Source organism: Lethenteron reissneri, chromosome 27 (assembly GCF_015708825.2).
Source record: "Lethenteron reissneri isolate LAM-NWPU_2019-01 chromosome 27, ASM1570882v1, whole genome shotgun sequence".
Classification (NCBI taxonomy): Eukaryota; Metazoa; Chordata; class Hyperoartia; order Petromyzontiformes; family Petromyzontidae; genus Lethenteron; species Lethenteron reissneri.
This window is the reverse complement of record NC_083805.1, coordinates 336,695-357,982: the sequence shown is the minus strand read 5'-3', so window position 1 is coordinate 357,982 and position 21,288 is coordinate 336,695. Positions and strand designations below refer to the sequence as shown.

Here is a 21,288-nt window from a genome sequence, read left to right as displayed (position 1 = left end):
AACCCGTGTAGGACCTACCAACTCCACACACCAACACATTTTACCACGCCAAGAGAAATTCCCCATTTTAGCCTTAACACACAACAGCAAAGTGCTGTTCGCGAGCACCTGTGAAGGCCTCTACGGCACACGAAGGGGCAGGTGGCAGACCCCATGCCCAGCCGTCATTGTCTCCTTCATGGAATGTTTACATCGCACCGGGAACCTCGGGCAGGTTCAGATATTCGTCGCTGGTTTTGGTCGCGAGTGGGAATCCAATTTGGGTGGCTGGGTTCGTAGTGCAGCCCACAAACCCCTACGCCACTGCTTCCTGTGCACGACATACTCGTCGTACTCGTGTCAGCTCCTTGTTGAGGGGCGAGTGTTACCAATTTCTCCACTGGATACCATTTGATCTCCCAAGACCCATTTGCTAATCCACTGCTGGACGAGGTCCTGCAGTGTGGCTCGTGGGGGGTCATATTGGTCCGTGTGGGTTTGTGGAGGTTCAAGAGCGTTGACCCAGGGGAGGACTCTCGAGACGAGGATCGTCTCCTTGGCAAGTGTGACCTGGGTTAGCAGCATGATCCTGGCCGTGGGCGCAAGAGGTCCCGATGGCTGCGGCTGTGCAGGCCGGGGTGGTCCTGCACGCGCGGTGCTCGCTTATCCCGCCCAGGCTCACACCCGCTTGGCTTCTGCCATATTCCCGGTGATTTTGGTGGAGGCGGAGAGCCCATACTGGGATGGATGAAGAGCGGATCCTGCATGACCGTGCAGGTATCGGGGACCAGTCGCCGCGTCCTTGAACCCCGACGCGATGTCACCGCGCATGCGCAGACGCGGCGCGCGCGAGGAACAATAAACTCGCGCGCGGAGGAGGCCCGGACCGGCTCCCGCTCCTCGCTTCGGCGCCCGCGAGCTCCCGCATCCACCTCCCGCATCCACCTCCCGCGCTCTCCAGCTCGCCCCCTGCTCTGCTCGGCCCTCCCCGTCACCCTCCCGCACTCTCGGCTCTCTTCAGCGCCCCCGCGCACTTCTCTCCCGACGCGTCCCGCTCCGCTCGGCTCTCCCCGCAGCTCCCGGCGGTGACTGCGCCGCCATCTGCGTCCCGCTTCTCTCTCCCCGCCGGCAGCCCCCGACTCGGCCCCAGGCTCTCCCCTCTCCCCACTCGCGGTCTCCGTCGTCCCTGTCGCCCCCTCGCCGCAGCAGGCCACTCGCAGACCCTGCGGGCGTCGTAGGCCTCGGACTTCCCCGGCGGTGGGCCCGGGGCCCTATCCGGTGGCCGCAGGCTCCCCCGGCCATGGCCCCCGTGGCCCGCTACTCGCTGCGGGTGAGCGCAGCGGTGGCGCAGGGCGGCAGGAGGTACATGGAGGATGCGGCCGTGGTGGTTCGGGAGAGGCTGAGGGGCCACGAGGTCACGTTCGTCGCGGTGTTCGACGGCCACGGGGGCTCCGAGGCGGCGCTGTTCGCCAGGCGGCACCTGTGGGCCGCGCTGCGGAGGGACCGGCAGCTGCTGTCGCCGCGGCCCGAGCGCGTGTGCGCGGCCCTCCGGGAGGCGTTCGTCGCCACACACCGCGCCATGTGGCACAAGCACCGTGAGTGGTGGAGGCGGGGGGCTGAGCGATGGATGAGAGGCTGGCGGGGGGGGGGGGCTAACATGTGTGAGAAGTGAGGGGCAGGGACGGAGGCGAGGGTTGGGAGAGAGGTGGTGTGGGTTTTGAAAGTGGTGGGCAGTGCTGCCACCGGCGCATGTACTGGAGTGCGTGGATTTGGATGAACTTCGCGCTCTGCCTCGTCTCTCTCCACCCTCTCCACCCTCGCATCCCCAGCCGAGTGGCCGCGCACGGTGAGCGGCCTCCCCAGCACGGCGGGCACCACGGCCACGGCGCTGCTGTTCCGGGGCTCCCACCTCTACGTGGCGCACGTGGGGGACTCGGGGGCGGTGTTGGGCGTGCGGGGGGGACCCGGCGGGGCCCTGCGGGCCGTCGAGGTGACGCGCGACCACAAGCCCGAGTGCCCGCGAGAGAAGGAGCGCATCGAGCGCTTGGGCGGCAGGTATGGGAGTGGGGGCCCTGCTGAAACGGCGGCCACTCGACTGTACCCCAACCCATCGTGTCTCTTCACGCTCGCCTATAAAAACAATGCTGCTGTACGGATGCCACCAATGAAACACATTCTGCCTTGTTGACAGGGTGCTAAGGCTCGCATGCGTGCGGTGAGGCAGGGTGGTGAGTAATTCTAGCGCGTGTGTGTGCGGTGAGGCAGGGTGGTGAGTAATTCTAGCGCGTGTGTGTACGGTGAGGCAGGGTGGTGAGTAAGTCTAGCGTGTGTGTGTGTGTGTGGTGAGGCAGGGTGGTGAGTAAGTCTAGCGTGTGTGTGTGCGGTGAGGCAGGGTGGTGAGTAAGTCTAGCGCGTGTGTGTGCGGTGAGGCAGGGTGGTGAGTAAGTCTAGCGTGTGTGTGCGGTGAGGCAGGGTGGTGAGTAAGTCTAGCGCGTGTGTGTGCGGTGAGGCAGGGTGGTGAGTAAGTCTAGCGTGTGTGTGCGGTGAGGCAGGGTGGTGAGTAATTCTAGCGCGTGTGTGTGCGGTGAGGCAGGGTGGTGAGTAATTCTAGCGTGTGTGGGCGGTGAGGCAGGGTGGTGAGTAAGTCTAGCGCGTGTGTGTGCGGTGAGGCAGGGTGGTGAGTAAGTCTAGCGTGTGTGTGTGCGGTGAGGCAGGGTGGTGAGTAAGTCTAGCGTGTGTGTGCGGTGAGGCAGGGTGGTGAGTAAGTCTAGCGTGTGTGTGCGGTGAGGCAGGGTGGTGAGTAAGTCTAGCGTGTGTGTGTGTGTGCGGTGAGGCAGGGTGGTGAGTAAGTCTAGCGTGTGTGTGTGCGGTGAGGCAGGGTGGTGAGTAAGTCTAGCGTGTGTGTGCGGTGAGGCAGGGTGGTGAGTAAGTCTAGCGTGTGTGTGCGGTGAGGCAGGGTAGTGAGTAATTCTAGCGCGTGTGTGTACGGTGAGGCAGGGTGGTGAGTAAGTCTAGTGTGTGTGTGTGCGGTGAGGCAGGGTGGTGAGTAAGTCTAGCGTGTGTGTGTGCGGTGAGGCAGGGTAGTGAGTAATTCTAGCGCGTGTGTGTGCGGTGAGGCAGGGTGGTGAGTAAGTCTAGCGCGTGTGTGTGCGGTGAGGCAGGGTGGTGAGTAAGTCTAGCGTGTGTGTGCGGTGAGGCAGGGTGGTGAGTAAGTCTAGCATGTGTGTGCGGTGAGGCAGGGTGGTGAGTAATTCTAGCGCGTGTGTGTGCGGTGAGGCAGGGTGGTGAGTAAGTCTAGCGTGTGTGTGCGGTGAGGCAGGGTGGTGAGTAAGTCTAGCGTGTGTGTGCGGTGAGGCAGGGTGGTGAGTAAGTCTAGCGCGTGTGTGTGCGGTGAGGCAGGGTGGTGAGTAAGTCTAGCGTGTGTGTGCGGTGAGGCAGGGTGGTGAGTAAGTCTAGCGCGTGTGTGTGCGGTGAGGCAGGGTGGTGAGTAATTCTAGCGTGTGTGTGCGGTGAGGCAGGGTGGTGAGTAAGTCTAGCGTGTGTGTGTGCGGTGAGGCAGGGTGGTGAGTAAGTCTAGCGTGTGTGTGTGCGGTGAGGCAGGGTGGTGAGTAAGTCTAGCGTGTGTGTGTGCGGTGAGGCAGGGTGGTGAGTAAGTCTAGCGCGTGTGTGTGCGGTGAGGCAGGGTGGTGAGTAAGTCTAGCGCGTGTGTGGGCGTTGAGGCAGGGTGGTGAGTAAGTCTAGCGCGTGTGTGTGCGGTGAGGCAGGGTGGTGAGTAAGTCTAGCGTGTGTGTGTGCGGTGAGGCAGGGTGGTGAGTAATTCTAGCGCGTGTGTGTGCGGTGAGGCAGGGTGGTGAGTAATTCTAGCGTGTGTGGGCGGTGAGGCAGGGTGGTGAGTAAGTCTAGCGCGTGTGTGTGCGGTGAGGCAGGGTGGTGAGTAAGTCTAGCGTGTGTGTGTGCGGTGAGGCAGGGTGGTGAGTAATTCTAGCGCGTGTGTGTGTGTGCGGTGAGGCAGGGTGGTGAGTAATTCTAGCGCGTGTGTGTGCGGTGAGGCAGGGTGGTGAGTAAGTCTAGCGTGTGTGTGTGTGTGTGCGGTGAGGCAGGGTGGTGAGTAAGTCTAGCGTGTGTGTGTGCGGTGAGGCAGGGTGGTGAGTAAGTCTAGCGCGTGTGTGTGCGGTGAGGCAGGGTGGTGAGTAAGTCTAGCGTGTGTGTGTGTGCGGTGAGGCAGGGTGGTGAGTAAGTCTAGCGTGTGTGTGTGCGGTGAGGCAGGGTGGTGAGTAAGTCTAGCGTGTGTGTGTGCGGTGAGGCAGGGTGGTGAGTAAGTCTAGTGTGTGTGTGCGGTGAGGCAGGGTGGTGAGTAATTCTAGCGCGTGTGTGTGCGGTGAGGCAGGGTGGTGAGTAATTCTAGCGCGCGTGTGTGCGGTGAGGCAGGGTGGTGAGTAAGTCTAGCGTGCGTGTGTGCGGTGAGGCAGGGTGGTGAGTAAGTCTAGCGTGTGTGTGTGCGGTGAGGCAGGGTGGTGAGTAAGTCTAGCGTGTGTGTGTGCGGTGAGGCAGGGTGGTGAGTAAGTCTAGCGTGTGTGTGTGCGGTGAGGCAGGGTGGTGAGTAAGTCTAGCGCGTGTGTGTGCGGTGAGGCAGGGTGGTGAGTAAGTCTAGCGTGTGTGTGTGTGTGCGGTGAGGCAGGGTGGTGAGTAAGTCTAGCGCGTGTGTGTGCGGTGAGGCAGGGTGGTGAGTAAGTCTAGCGTGTGTGTGTGCGGTGAGGCAGGGTGGTGAGTAAGTCTAGCGTGTGTGTGTGTGTGCGGTGAGGCAGGGTGGTGAGTAAGTCTAGCGTGTGTGTGTGCGGTGAGGCAGGGTGGTGAGTAAGTCTAGCGTGTGTGTGTGCGGTGAGGCAGGGTGGTGAGTAAGGCCGGCGTGGAGCGCGTCGTGTGGACCAGGCCGGTGCTTGCCCACACGGGGCCCGTGCGGCGCAGCACGGCCGTGGACCACATCCCCTTCCTCGCCGTGGCACGCGCCCTCGGTGAGTACGCAACTCGCTTCGTAACTCAACTGTGCCTCCTCGCCGCAACTCGCTTCAGAGGAACGCGGTCATAAAGAGTCGCCCATTGGCTTCGTGACTCTCCCCTCTCTTTCCGCTGTCGGCCTCTCTCCCCACGTCTCTTTCTCTCCGAAGGGGATCTGTGGAGCTACGATTTTGGCCGCGGGGAGTTTGTGGTGTCCCCCGAGCCGGATGTGTCGGTGCGGACCATCGACCCGAGTCGCGACGCCCTCATTGTCCTGGCGAGCGACGGCGTCTGGAATGTTTCGTCGCCCGCCAGCACCGTCAGCACCTGCTGGGACGAGTGCGAGCGCCGCGGAGGGGTTGGTGCCACACACAGACAAAGATTCTATCTGGAGCATCGTGTAACGGGTGTCCCAGCCTTGTTACTACACAAATAGATGCACAAACGCACACGCATGAACACATAACTGCAAAGAAAATTAACGCACACCGACAACAACAGCCCACTAAATGGTGGGTGACATCACCACGGCACTTGTGCCAGGCTAGATGCACGAGATCACACCCCTGACAGGAGATCACGGGACGGAATCAGGTGTTATGGGTTGACGAAGTGAGATGATTGGCAGATGCGCACCACGTGTGCTCCCCACTGTGCCAACTTGCTGATTATGAGCATCGCTCCTTCGCTCGTTGTTGTTGGTAGGAGGCTGTATTCACCTAGCCTGGCACTGCCCAGTAGCTTCCTTTACAAGCCGCCTCCACAGTGGCCAATCTCTGCTGGTACCATTCAATGGCATGTCCAATCTGTTCCAAATCCTGTACCGCATTAGCCTGCTTGTCACACCTTTAGCTACAGACCATCTCATCCACCCACATACAGTATTTGTGTAAATTAGCCTGTTCCTTATTTTCAAAATGTTTCATGATTGAGATTGTTTCTTGATGAATATTGCACAACCGTAATATTTTTGCCTTATCAAAAGGTGTTTAGGGGTCTGTACTATGTGCCTTAATGCACACACACAGCCTCCTCCCACCTCGCCCCGTGTATTTCCCCGGGCATGCAGGTGGAGCGGGAAGGAGCGCCGTCCCTGGCCGGCCTGCTTGTGTCACACGCCCTCGCTCGGTGGCGCGGGCGCATGCTGCGTGCCGACAACACCACGGCCATCGTGATCCGCATACTTCCGGCTTCGCCACAGGGCGAACGCGGCCCGGACGCCCCCCTCTCCCTCCTCCTGCCCCCTCCACAGGTGTGTTCGCCAGTGTGCGGTAGCCATATAGTTGTGAGGAAGTGACCGGTGCGGCGGTGGCGATGTGACCGGTGCGTGATGCTCCTTTATGCACGCAGGGCACAGATTTCGACAGTGGCCGGGAACTGGCCATGACCATCTCTGAAGAGGCCTGCGATGAGGGGCTCGACGCTGGAGAAGAGGGGCTCACCGGGGGAGGGGTTGGGCTCGTTGCCTGTGCCGCCGTGTGCCGTGAAAAGCGGAGTCCCGGGCACGTGCATGACATCGCGCTCACCCCGGCGTCCGTGCGTCCATCCCGGCCGGGTTCGACAAGGCCTTCGCAGGGCCCCCCGGCCCCCCACGACGGGGCGGCCGCTGCCGTCACGTTATTAGACAGGTGGGGCACGGAGCCCCCCTCCCCGACGGCCGCGATGTCCTTGGGCCCTCTTTCCACCACGTGTGCGCGGGTCAAGGGGACCCTGGGGGAGTCGAGCGTCCCCAACTCGGCCCCCCCTGCCAAGAGTTCCCGGCGGGGGGAGGCGGGGGGCGCCGGGGGGCCCAAGCCTCGATTGGCGGGGGGAGGCGGCGGCGCTGCCGCTGCGCGTCGGTGGCGCCGCCGGCCACGCAGGGTGAACGGCGCGGCCGCCCGGTGCGCCCGGACGCTCCCCGTCGCCACCACGAAGACAACGGCAATAGGCGTGCGATAGGGATCACCGGTAGGGGTCACCGAGAGGGTTCGGTGATGGGAGTCAGTGGGGGTCAACTGCCAGGGGGTCACGTTCCACCTGGGGGAGTGGAGGGGGGGTAGCTGTCGTGGTGCTCAATGCTCTTGTCCCCACTCTTTTAATCGGTTGCTGTGTGCCGTGGGAGTGTCGCTGCGGGTTGAGTTGTCGTGAGATGTAGGTGTTATCTGCCTCGTTTATAATTTTTATATTTGGTCAAATGGACGGGACGAACAAACGTGTGAAAGCGCATCTCGCTCAAGGACGAGATGAAAATGATCATACTCGTGTCTTTTATATTTTTTAGGACTAAATACATTTTTGTTGCAGTGAAATTAAAATTAAATAAACTTTGCGTGACGGCTCCCTGCAAATGACTCCTAATTGAAACGCTAATGTCTTTGGCGGCAAGTGCCCGTGACAGATAATTCCTCTTGAAAACGGTGAGACTCGTTCAACTTGGGGTAGCAGCGCAGTGGACACTCGTGGCCCATAGTGAGAAGCACCTGGGTTTGATTCCTGACTCGGGTGCATCTATGTGGAGTTTGTATGTTCTCCCTCTGTTCTGCATGTGTTTCCTCCAGGTTCTATTTCCATAGCTAAAATAAAAAAAACATACAATGTAAGCACCTCAAATGAGCATGGTTGGGTATGTACGGTGCAGAAGAAGTTCGACACAGTATTGGCCAAACAATGCAGAAAAATCACTTTCAAATTGGGATCGCACAAAGCAACATCACCCCAAACTGAAAAATTTGCAGGACCCTCAAAAAGAGTATTCAGCCTTGGTTGGGGTTTTCTGGGTAAACAAGGGTAATTATAAAAATAATACTTGTACCTTTTATCTTTTTCATGTATGTGGTCATTGTAAGCGCGGCGTGAGTCGTGATTGTCGTGATGGGTGCTGCAGGCCCTGTGCCATGCCTCAATAAAAGTTTCTTCTTTCTCCACGTGGGCTGCTGCTGCTGCACCTCTGGGAGCGGGGCCTCGTTTCGAGGCGCCGTTACGAACAAGGAGGGTCTGGAGTCGCTGCTCGCGGCGTGTGGCTCCATTCGTCATTTCGAAAACGTTATTTCCGGCTCAAATGAGCAATGAGGCACAGATGCTCGTCTCTCGTTTACTGCCCTCAGCCAGTGGTGGAAATTCCTCATTCTCAAGGCGGGGGCGTGTGTCAATCGGACACCTGCCTTTGACTTCCCTACAAAGTGCTACTAATTTTTACCGACTGGAGGGAGGGATTAGTCAACCCCCCAAATCAGGATTTGAACTCGCAACCTTCCAATTGGGTGCCATCCACTCGACCGCAAAGCCACCTGGCTGGATTTTTGTTGAAAGCGGAGATGTGTGACGAAAGAGCGAGAGCTCTGCACCAACGGTAACTTCAAGTTACTCGTAAGTCAAGCCTCGAATCGCTTCCCGACTCGGGTGCTTCTCTGCGTGGAGTTCTCCCCCTGTTATGCTGCATGGGGTTTCTCCAGACTTCCTTCCATGGCATTCTCCAAACATCCCAATGCTGAAAAATTGCCTGCAAATTACTACATTTATTGAACACAACAACATGGCCTCCCGACTGCGACAACTTGAAAGGGACCTCCTTCAGGAGTCGAGAGCACGCGATCTCACAATGAACGATCATAAACGACGCTCATGCTCGTTCTGTGCCGTCCACGATTGGGTTTTTCGTATAACTTGGACTCAAATCCAGCAGAGAGGGTCCTTGCCCCTGAACCCCTGGTAGTTCACCTGCTGTGGTCGTGGCGCATGGCAGCTGGTGGCTGTGCTGCACGTGGCTGCTGTAACTCATGCAGAATAGAGGGAGACCACACAGATGGTCAGCACCCGTCACGACAGGAGAAGGCGGTGCAGCTGTACGGGGCTAGAGTGCGGCGCCATCACGCAAGGCGGCGTGGGCTTTATCCAGGTGCTCCAGTTTCCTTCGCCTTGGTATGATCAACACAACTCGTCGTTATTGGCAGAGAACATCTTAAAATGAAAACCCAATGCAGCAGCAGTACCCTCCTGCAAATGAGTCATTCGACTCAGTGTGGCTCTCCTGCTAAATAAGTATGTTATCATAGCATTGGTTAAAGCCAGCTGGACTGCTGATGAGACTGAAGAAGGGACCCAGGAATCCCGTCTCCCGACTTAGCTCGTCGCTATCCCCGCAACAGCCGCCAGGGGGCGCCACAGACCGCGCCCTGGGTCGGAGAGACGGGGACGAGGAAACGAGACTCGGATCAAGGCGACATGGAGGCAGGAGGCAGAGCGGATACAGGCGGACAAACGAATGGAGACAGAGAGACGAAGAGACCGGGAATGTGAGGCCCCGTTGCCTCTAACCTTTGGAATATCGGGGGTTCTCCTTTCCCGTCTGTCCCTCTAAGACCCAGCGGGGTCTGTGGGGACTCAACGGGGTCCGCGTTGGGGGTGAGCGGTGTTAGGGGTGGAGGAACAACAGGGTCCGAAGGGGGGACCTGGGCTCCCAGGAACCGTGCGCGTGCATGAGTACGTGGATTGCTGTGAAACACTCACAGATGCCTTGAAAGATCTGGACATAGTCCAAATCGGGGAGCTCCTCCGACAGCGAGTCTGAGTTGGCTGGGTTATGCAGTCCACATGCCCAGCCACCGCATGCCCAAGGAGCTTCCGTTTGGCCGGATAGAGGGGTCTAAACGGGCGCGACACGGGCTCGAGACGAGACTGGGCTGATGCGGAACAGGAGCGTGTGGGGCTGGGTGGGCTTGCCGACGACCGGTACCAGCGGTGTGAGGATCGGCCTTTCTTCAGGAGGCTCATGAATGACCCTGCTGGGGAGTTTGAGGCAGTCACCATCGAACAACAGCGGAGGGTGGAGGATCGACGCTCACAACAACGTGCAGAGCGCCAAGCGGATAAAACGCAGCAAGTTGGCACAGTCGAGAGCACATGTGGTGCATCTGCCAGTTATCTCAATTAACCCATGGCATTTGGATCTGTTCCGTGACCTTCGGTCAGCGAGCCTTTGACGTGGCCTCAATGTGCACCTAGCCTGGCACAAGCTCCGTGGTGACGTCACCGCCACTTAGTAGCGAACAGCGGCTGTTATTGTACACGTGTGCCCCGCGTCTGTGTTACATGATCCATATCCACGCTTTTGAGTCAGAGTTGATTTAGACGCGGTGATGGCGATGATGGCGGTGATGTCTTTGCCCCCCTCGGCACCAGCACCGCGAAGAGGTCGCGGGTTTAAGTGAATACTGGTTCATGTGAATGCGGGTTCATGTGAATGCGGGTTTAGGAAATCAGCACGGGTTACGATGGATGCGGGCTAAGCTGAACGTGTGGTTGTGTGAGTGGATTGTGTGAGTGAGAGGTTGCGTGAGTGAGTGGTTGTGTGAGTGAGTGGTTGTGTGAGTTAGTGGTTGTGTGAGTTAGTGAATGAATGATCGTTTGAGTGAATGTGTGGTTGGGGAAATGAGGCGGTGTGTGAATGTATGGTCATGTGAACGTGAGTTTAGGTTTTGTGAGTGTGCGAGTGCGCCTACATGTGAGCAAGACCGTGAATGTGTGTGAGACTAACAATCGAGAGTATGATAGAGAATGTGTTTGATAGTGTGAGAGAGACTGTGTGTGAGTGAGGGTGAGTGAAAGGTGTGAGTGTGACTCACACACACTCACACGTGTGAGCGCTGTTTCCCCTTCATGCTGGTAGCGAGAGGAAGAAGCAAGGATATCATCATTCACATGGCCAATGTTCTGATTGTTTATGTTTCCGCGTGTTCATCCAGGAGAGCCTCGCTGAGTCTCGAGACGATTTTTTTCGAAGGCTCTTGCCAAGTTCTCAGTAAGGGCTAAATCGCTGCTGTTTGTGAGCCGAATTGAGTACTTTTCAGGTAACTTTTCAGCATTGGGATGTTTGTCAAATGCTTGTTCAGAATCTTTCTTTATCCTGGAGAAATCCGATGAGCTATGAAGCTCTTTTTCACAGATGTCCAGTAGGGGCGGGTCAGAAAGTTACAACAAACAACACAAAAAAGCGATAGGAGTGCAAAGTATAGGGGAAGTAACTACATTACTAAAAGTAAGTATATACGTTCAAATCGCACAAGTACAAGCTTGAACAAGGCATAAAAACATCAGCAAAAGCAGTCCCAGACCACACCAAGACAACACACAGTCCCTCGATAAAATTGCACATTCAAATTGAACTATCGATACATGGGTAAGGATCAGAGTTACAAATCATATTGGTAAATGTAGCTGTATCCAGCACTAATCTTTTGTTTCAATTATTTACTTACCTTTCCTATAAGATTGCACTCCTATCGTTTTTTTATTTGTTGTCGTTGTAACTTTCTGACCTGCCCCAACTCGACATCTGTAAAAAAAAGAGGTTTTATAGCTCCACGCATTCCTCCAGTATAAATACAGATTTTGATTCTGATATTTTTTAAAGGAAGATTTACGATGTTAAAGGAGCAAACAATGATTTTCTAAAGCTTTGTCACCTATTCCAATTCTCGTTTTTGGGATAGTTAAAAGTCAATAAGATGCACGTCTTATATTTCTTCAGTTTGCCAAGGGGTTATTGAATTAGCTAGGTATTACTCAGATTTGCCAATAAGGATGTTATGGATGAACAGGGCCCAATGCATACGTCGTCTTGCATCCAGAGATGTTAGATTGGATTTTAAGTAGAGGTCACAATGGTGGGTCTTACATGGTACATCTAGTGCAAATGGAAGAGCAGAATGATAAAGGGGGTTTAGTGTTTCATTAGCCGCTGATCTGTAAACAGCGTCATACTAGTCAAAAATGGTAGAACGATTAGCTATGGGAGTAAATCGGAGAGGAAACCCACGAAGAACAGGGGGCGAGAACACGCAAACTCCGCACAAGAAAGGCACCCGGGTCGGGAATTGAACCCAGGAGCGTGTGGATGAGAGGCGTCAGTCTCCCTCCCCACTGCGTCGCCCGCCGCCCGCCGCCCGTGGCACAAGAGAGGAATCGGATCCCGCGAGGCCGAGAGCGCGCGGAGCTGCGACTCGCTCGGCACTCATCTCGCGTGCCGAGCGTGCGACCCGGGAGATGATCCCATTGCCTCTCCAGGGACTCCCCAGGTGACGCGCGTGTGCGTGTGTGTGTCTGTGTGCGCACTTGCCCCAAAAGTCTGTTAATGCTATAAGGGCGATCTTTGTCTTTCTCTGTGTGTTCAGATACATTTACAATGGTCAAGGCACAAAACGTCGGGATGATGTTTAACGCCTGTGGTGGTTCATCTTCAGAGTTCATCCGTTCGGCGAACATCCATAGGCATTAATATGTACATATATATGCGTATGCATATGTATGAATACATATATATATAAATGCATATATATGCGTGTTGTGACCGTGCGCGTGCTATTAACTCAGCGAGTGAGTATCCTCTACAATGTTGCTGTGTTGGAAGTCGTGCTCAAACACAGACAGCAATAGATTGCAATGCGCTTCTGTGCGCATGTATTTGTGTATGTCTTTGTATTTGGGTGCAATGTGTATTCATGGTAGATTCGTGTGTATGTGTGTATTTATTGGGGGGAAGCTTTTGGCATGTCCTGGGCCTCCCCTAGCTTGACTCGCCCGTAAACGAGACGATTGGTGCGGTGTGTAAACATCGCCACTGGGGAGACAAAAGCGGTCGGGCAAGGGCTGTTAGCGAGCAACTATGAAATCCGGCACGACATACACGAGGTATGGTGGGTGGCCAACACGACGCTTGGCCGCCTTTATCTCCCCAGTGCTGATGTTCAGACACACCACAGCAGATAGGACAGACTCATTTAAGGCTGAGTCGATATCGGGGAAGGTTCCACGACCGTTTCAGCTATTTGACAACAGTTGTCGGTCGTGAGCGGGAATCGAAATCGGGTCGCCGAGTTGGTAGCGTAGTGCGCTAACCACTGTGCCACCGCTCCCCATACAACACACACACATATATACAAAGACAAATACTTGTGGGGCAAGTGGCAACAACGAGCCACGAGGGGTGGGTGGCCACCTTCACGCCAGCCGCCTTTGTGTCCCGAGTGGCGATGTTTACACACCGCACCAAGTACTCATTTGAGGCTGAGTCGACCTCGGAGAGCTCCAGGAACGGTTCAGATATTCGTCACTTGGTGTTGGCCGTGAGCGGGAATCGAGCCCGGGTCGTCAAGTTCGAAGTGACGCGCGCTAAACCGCTACACTACTTTTACACAACAACAACAACAACGACCGCCATTCGCCACTCAGTGGCGGTGACGCCACCATGGCGCTTGTGCCAGGCTATGTGCACGTTAAGGGGCCATCCATTTAGTACGTACACAAAGATCTGTGAAAACTTGACCCCTCCCCCCTCCCTGTATGCACGCGTACTTTTTACACGTACGCTTGACGCACCCCGCACCCCGAATCCTATAGAACGGCCGATATTTAATCCACGCAGAAACGACCAAGGATTAATAATATTAACGTGTTTAAGCAAACAGATAGTTCACCGCCGGACTATCTAACTAATTTGAAGGCCAATAGTAGACAAATTATCGAGGCTTCACCCCCCCCCCCTTTTCTATGCGTACGTACATTGTCAGTAGACCCCCCAAACGCAAGCGTACGCATTTGGGTTAACCCCCCCCTCCCCCCTCCATGCGTATGTACTCAATGGATGGCCCCTAAGGCCACGTGGAGTGTCGAACGCCCGCTGGCAGGTCACGGGGCAGACTCAGATGTCATGGGTTGACTAAGATGACTGGCAGATGCACCACATGTGCTCCAGACTTTGCCAACTTTTTTTGTGTTTGAGCTGCCCGGCGCTCCGCTCGTTGTTGTAAACGTTGTTCCTCTGCCCTCCGTTGTTGTTGGAGGGGGACTGCGTCCAAAAGCCCAGTAGCGTCTTTCATGAGCCTCCTCCACAAAGGTCGATCTTGACATCACTGGTACGAGTTATCGACAAGTCCACTCCGCTCCACATCCTCCTGTACGACATCAGTACATCAGCCTGAGCGGTGCCCGTTTAGTCCCCTCTATCCGGTCAAACAAAAGCTGCTTGGGCATGAGCTGGCTTGCCATGCGATTTGTGAGTTCATCACACAATCTAGCCTGGTTAAACCCAGAATGGATCGTAGGCAGGCCAGCCTAAATGTTTCTAACCGGCGCAGATGATCCATTGGGGGGGTGGGGGAGTACAAATTTCACAAGCATAGAAAAAGGAGGACATGACTGTGGAATAGAAGACCCGAAGTTTCGTTTCGAGCGACAGACCAAGTCGCTTCTACACAGCGTTACGCAGCCGGTAATAAAATGCCGCCCGACTTATTCGGAGTGAGACCTCTGCTGTCAAACCGGAGCTGTTCATAAGTACACCCACACCTGCACACACACACAAAGATCCAAAGACAAAGATCCCCCGTATAGCCTCAACAGACTGTAGAGGCAAGTGCTGTTAGCGAGCACCTATGAAGGCCGGCACGGCACACGAGGGGGTGGGTGGCCAGCACCACGCCCGGCCGTCTTTATCTCCCTAGTGGCGATGTTTACACATCGCACCAGGTACTCATTTCAGACTGAGTCTACCTAGGGGAGGCCCATGACCGGTTCAGATCATTGTTACTGGTGTTGGCCATGAGCGGGAATCGCCAGGTTCGTAGCATAGCACGCTAACCGCTGTACACACACACCTACTCCTCTACACACACCCCCGTACACACACACCTACACCTGTACACACACAACACACACACCTGTACACACCCACACCTGTATACACACCCACACCTTTACACACACCTGTACATACACACACCCACACCTGGACACACACACACCTGTACACCGTGTATATCATTTGCAGGGTAACACCAATACAATTCTCCTTGCAGTGGAGCCGCGCGTTTTTTGGCGAGATGTCCGACGTTTTACTCCACTTGTTGGGAGCTTCTTCAGGAACTGCCGACCAACACGCGGGACAATCCAAAAGCACATCGAACAGATATACACATACAAAGATAAAGACACGTACACCTTTTTACACGCACACAAAGATCACCCCTAGAGCAGTGACAGGCTCTTGGGGCAAGTGCCGTTAGCCCGAACCTGTGAAAGCCGGAACGGAACACGATGGGGTGGGTGGCCAACACCACGCCCGGTCGGCTTTGTCTACACACCGCACCAAGTACTCATTTTAAGGCTCAGTTAACTTAGGGGAGGTCCAGAACCGGTTAATGCATTCGACATCGATGTTGATTGCAGCGGGAATGAAACTCGCGTCTCCGAGTTCGTACCAAAGCGCGCTAACCACTGCGCCACCAGTCCCCATATATTGTATTCTCACACATATATACAGCACAACAAAGACAACAACAGAGACAAAGATCCCTCCAATTAAATCTTAATTACGTGGTGGCAAGCGCTGCTAACGAGCACCTCTGAAGGCTGGGACGGCACACGAAGGGTTGGGTGGCCAGCAGCAAGCCCGACCGCCTTTGTCTCTCCAGTGGCGATGTTTACACACCGCACCAGGTACTCATTTGAGGCTGATATGGGGGAGGCCCGGGACTGGTTCAAATTATCGTCACTGGTGTTGGCCGTGAGCGGGAATTTAACTCCGGGGGCAGGGTTCGTAGCGAAGTGCGCTAATCGCTGCGCCACCGCTCCAGACCCATATATATACAGAAATATATTATTGGGAACAAATATATTAGAAAGATATTAGGAAGCCACTGGAGCGATGCAATTTGAAATTTAGATTGAAATCTCATTTCTTTAGAACTGCTTTTCATGTTTAGTTTGCTGTGCTTCCATTGCACCTGCGATTAGCGGTTGGAACGTACGGTGCGAAAGAATATCAACATACATACAAGATCACCCGTGTAGCCGACATAAGTCGAGTGTATATTCCTGTGTATATGTGTGTGTACTAATTTATTGTTTCGTTACCGATAACCGCATGAAAAACTCGGTTACCGGTTTTCCGCACACAAATGGAAATGAATGAATCAATAAACATCAGAGACTGAGCGGTTAGCAGCGCGCTGGACATGAACGATTCGATTCCATCTCCAGGCTTGGCAGTTGAAACAATGAGGCGAGTTCTTTAAATCCTCACACCCGCCTCTGTCCACACAGCGGTACTGACGGTTTCGCCGCAGTCCATCGGCAATTCACGTGCAGTGCAGTCAAGTGTGGTACGATCACCTTTTCCAAAACGTCTGTTCAGTGTGGAAGAGTAGACTAAAGTCCCTCATACCGTACGTAGCCAATCGTACTAATCGGAGGTTCAGGGGAAGGACAGCAACAAAAAGCAGTTGTAAAGAAACGAGTTTTCTCGTAGAGCGGCCTCGAGTGGAGGCCATTCCGCACGCAGCGGAGCGAGCGAGGCAACTGCGGGGGGGGGGGGGGGGGGCAAAAGAAGCGCGCGGTGACTTGGGCCGCCGTGCCGTTTGTGTGTTGCCAATCGATACTTTCATCATTAACATTCACCTGGAAACGATTACAGGTTCATGACTTTCGGAACCAGTAATCGTTCTGAATAAGGTTACCAGCTCATCCGTTATCATTAAAACTAACCCTAATACCTATGCACACATGTACAAAATATTGATATAATGCATATACTCAGACACATAAAACACACGCGGTAAAAATATTCATAAATTCCGGAACACAAAGTATAATGAATATGCGAGTTTCCACAAGACACACCAATGTACTCATACGCTCTTTCACCGTGAAATCCAGTAGTAATTGACTACAAGGGATTTGTGAATACGTGAACATTCAACTGTAAATGCTGTCCACCCCAAACATCCCCTGTACATGTGATGGGAAATACCATCACAGCGGGAGCATGCGTGCTGGCAGGAATCAAAAGCGGCCACAGGTTTAGCTCTACTGTGGTTAGTGGTCTCGACAAGGCTGGCAGAGGATTTACATGGCACACAAGGCACGGTGGGAGTCGTGCCCTCTTCTCTGTGAGAAACACCTGCGCATGTGAGTGATCGTGTTCACACAGAACGCCGATGCCTACACAGCGCACGAGGCATTCATTTAACGTTCAGTCTACCTAGGGGAAGGCCATGGCCTGTTCCCATATCGGCCACAGATGTCGACAGACGCAGACTCACTGTCGTGCACACGGACCCATGTCACCTGCACAAGCAGCGGGCATTGTGGGATGGTACACTAGTCAGTTACCATGGGACCCGCGCCTGTTACCATGGTGAACGAGCACATTTCCATGGTAACACCAGCGTCAGGGTAACTTACCTGATTTCTATGGTAACGTCGCCCCCGCTCCCGCCCCTACCCACCCCCTCACCTCCTACCCCACCCCCTGACCGCCCACTAACGGAATCGATATAAATTGAAGACTCAGCGCAGAGGAGACCGGGTCCCTAATCCACGCGGCGTCAACACTGATCCGAGGAGGGGGGGGGTCGGGAGACGAGGGGGGTCCAAGGGGCAGACGGAGGAGGAGTAGGAGAGAGGGGGGAGGCATACAAAATGGCACACCACGCACACAAAGACTCCCTGTGTATCCGTGCGCACTGCTAAGTGCTGTCAGCGAGCACCTGTTCAGGTCGCTACGGCGCACGATGGATGGTGGAGCATCGGGTTCACTCACGGCACCAGGTGCCATGTGAGGCTGAGTCAACGTAAGAGAGGCCCAGGAACTCGGTTCGGATGTGTCTCGCTGATGTTAGCCGAGAGCAGGAATCGAGCTCGCATCACCGGATCGATAGCGCAGTACACTAACCACTGCGCCACCGATCTCCATACACGCATACTGTACACATGCACACGCATACTGTACACATGCACACGCATACATCCAGGTCGCATCAGCACTCTCAGACGCGCCGTCCTCTGAGATGTGGTCAAGGTTCGCGTGGACTTCCCTCCCATGTCGAGAGCTCCGTCTTTAGCAGACTCACACCGAGTCCTCCCTGACTCCCCGTGCCCAACCACCGCGACCACACCGCAGGTCACCACCACACAAAGACAAAGACCCCCCGTGTAGCCTCTAACAAACTGCGGGGGCAAGTTCTGTCGAGAGCACCTATGAAGGCCGACACGGCACACGAGGGGGTGGGTGGCCAACACCACGCTCGGTCGCCTTTTTCTCCCCAGTGGCGATGTTCAGACACCGCAGCAGGTACTCATTTGAGGTTGAGTCGACCTAGGGGAGGCCCATGATCGGTGTTGGCCGTGAGTGGGAATCGAAGTCGGGTCGCCGGGTTCGGAGCGCAGCGCGCTAACCGCTACACGACAGCTCCCGACTCACCGCACGAAGTCACGATTCTCTCTGATTTCTCCGTCGCACTGCTCGAGGAACAGTCGGTGAGGAACACGTGGAGGCGGTAAGGAGCACGTGGTGAGGAACACGTGGCGGTGGCGAGGGACACGGGGAGGTGGTTCACGTGGCCTCAAGGTGGTGGCGGTGGTTGTGGTGGTTGTTGTGGGGAGCGGGACCTGATGCGCTGTCGTGTGCCACGACAGCCTTCATAGACGCTCGCTAACAGCACCCGCCCCACTAATCTTGTTGAGGCTATGCTGGGGGATCTTTGTCTTTGTTGTTGTGGTGGTTGATGTTTTTATGTCGATGGTACCTACACCTGGGGGAGGGGGGGGGGACGCGTAAATGATTGGCACTCGCCGCAAGCGCTGATTGGCTGTTAATGCCGCAGCGCACACGGGACCTTTGACCCAGCGGAGACAATTATTTAATTAATTCGGAGAATTAATTGCGGGATTATGGAGGCGTGACTCGGCGTGAAGACGGGAGTTAGGCCCCGCCACCCCATCCCTCTCATCCCTCCTCGTTCCCCGCTCCTCCATTCCCATCACTCGTCACTCTACCGTCTCTTCTCTCGCTCTCCCCTCTGTCCTCTGTCTCCCTTCTCTCAGATCTCTCTCCTCCCCCCATCTCCCCGCTCTCCCTTCTCACTGCACTCTCCCCGACTCCGCTGGGCCGTGGCGAGGAGTCACAGGCGACGGCGCGCTCCCACGCGAGATCTACGCTCTCCCCTCCCTCTCTCCCTGCCTCTCTCTGTCCCGTGCCCTCTCCCGTGCCCTCCCCTTGCCCCTCTCCCTTCCCCGCGGGCGCTTCTGGCAGGAGATCACAGCCCCCGCGCCCCCCGCCCCCTCCCCGGGCAGGACGCGCGTTGGAGATGAAGATGTCTATTCCTCTGCTCTCCCCCGCGCTCTACTCTCTTATCTCGCTCCTATCTCTCCTTTGTACCCACTTCTCTCTTCTCTCCCCACTCTCCTTCCCTGCCTCGTCCCTCTCCCCATCCTCCGATTCTTACATCTCCCTCCCTCTCTGTGCTCATCTCGCTTCTCTCACCCGCTCCTGTCTCCCCTTCCTATCTCCCCTCTCCCAACTCTCTCCCCGCTCCCCATTCCCCTCTATCGCCGATCCCATCTCCTCGTTATCTCTCTCCCTTCTCTCTCTCCTCTGTCTCTCCTCGTCTCCTCCCCCCCTTCTCTCCCCACGCCCCCCCCCTCCTCCCCGCGTGGCCCCGGGGCCGCGTCCCGGGCCCCTTGGCTCTGAGAACTGAGGCCGCGCGGCGCCTTCGGACCGCGCGGCGCGACACCGAGCGGAGCGACTCGCGACACGGGGCGGGGTGGGGGGAGCGGGAGAGGGGCCCGCACCCAGCGGGAAGAATGGGGCCCTTTAATCAGCGGCCTCGGCGAGAGAGTCGCGGCCTCGTCTCTCACGGGCGGCACTGAGGGGGCAGAGCCCCGTGAATGTCTGCATTGAGAGCCACATGGGGGGGGGGGGGGGGGTTATGGGGGAAGGGGGGGATAGTGGAGGTTAAAGGGGGGGAGGGGAGATAAAGGGGAGATGAAGGGGGTGAATGCAGATGGGAGATGGAAGGAAAAGGGGGATATGGGAGATCAAGGGAGACAAGGAGTATGAGACCTGGAGATGCATGGAGAGACCGGGAGGGAGATCGGGGAGATGAAGATAGGAAGGGAGATGGAGGGAAATGAGAGTTGCAGAGAGGTAAGATGGAGGAGAGGTGATAACCTGGGAAGGTAGAGGAAGAGAGAGAGGGGGGGGGGGGGCCGTGGAGGTGTGGAGAATCAAGTTGAAGGTAGATGAGAGACTGGGAGATGCAGAGAGGGGAGAGTACCATGAGATCGGGGGTATGGGAGTTGGAAACAGAAGGGAGATGGAGGGAGATGGAGGAGATGGAGAGAGATGATAATGGAGAGATGGGGAGGGAGGGGGGCACGGAGGCGCCAGGCGCGGCAGCGCTGAATGCCTCTGCTGTTTGAAGCCGCGCGTCCATCAGCGCCTCCCCCGCCTCCCACCCCCTCCCCTTGAGCCCCCTCCGCCCGTTTCTCTACGCGGGGCCAAAGAGTCCCCCCCCAGGGCTACTCAGGGACCTTAGGGGGGTGCAGGGGTGAGGACCCCCATAAGGCACGCGGTTGGGGGGGGGCATGGCTGAACGGGTCGCGGGGTTTACCTGGAGATGGGGTCACCTGGGGAGGTGGCTCACCTAGCTTCCAGGGGGAGGGGGGGGGGGCGCTCCGCATAGGCACCCCCATTCCCCCCACACCCTCACCACCCCCGCACCTTGGGCGCTAATGGCCCTGGCGGACGCGCCGCTGACGGGATAATGATGCGGATTGTAGCGGCTCCCCTCCTCCCCCTCTCCCTCCCCACCTCGTCAATGCCTCTTTGTCCGCGCCGCGATGAGGATTCGCGCGATAACGGGGGCCGCATACCGAGGGGCGGGGTTGGTGAGGGGGTGGGAGGGGGGCAGAGGGAGGGGACCCCCGCAAACCTTGATGGGTCCCTTGAGCTCGACGCTCACCCCACTCACCTGCATTCGGCTGCACTTGTGCTCACCTCACTCACCTGTACTGAGATCTTGCATGTGCCGAGTCTTGCCTGCAGAACAATGTATGCATCTCTTACCTGGACTCACCCCTTAAAAGACAACGTCTCCTCTCCCACAGTATAGCCATCACAGGCTATTGGGCAAGTGCTGTTAGCGAGCACCTATGCAGGCCGAAACGGCACACAAGGGAGTGGTTGGTCAAAACCAATTGCGGCAGTCTTTCCCTCCAGAGTGCTAATGTTTACATATCGCACAAGGTACTCATTTAAGGCTGAGTTGATCTATAGGAGGCCCAGGACCTGTTAAAATATTCGCCACTGTTTTTGGTCGAGAGCGGCGATTGGACTCGCTACTCCCCACACCTTCCCATCACGTGGTCTCCCCTGTGCTCGGCCGATATCCATAGGCACCGGTAACAATAACAATGTTTGTGTCGTGCTGGAGAGATGATTTAATATGATGCTGGGTGGAGCTGTGGCGGAGTGGTTAGTGCACGGTTAACATCAGCGGA

General features: G+C 56.1%; 1 protein-coding gene across 1 annotated transcript; it reads left to right on the top strand.

The window, feature by feature from the left end:
- The first annotated feature begins 825 nt into the window (after positions 1 to 825).
- Positions 826 to 7,877, top strand: PPM1D (protein phosphatase, Mg2+/Mn2+ dependent 1D). Its single transcript, XM_061560969.1, has 6 exons — positions 826 to 1,574; positions 1,809 to 2,034; positions 4,867 to 4,991; positions 5,145 to 5,332; positions 6,044 to 6,226; positions 6,325 to 7,877. The coding sequence occupies exons 1-6, from the start codon at positions 1,280 to 1,282 to the stop codon at positions 6,910 to 6,912; spliced, it is 1,605 nt and encodes a 534-aa protein (XP_061416953.1). The 5' UTR covers positions 826 to 1,279; the 3' UTR covers positions 6,913 to 7,877.
- Positions 7,878 to 21,288: the final 13,411 nt, after the last annotated feature.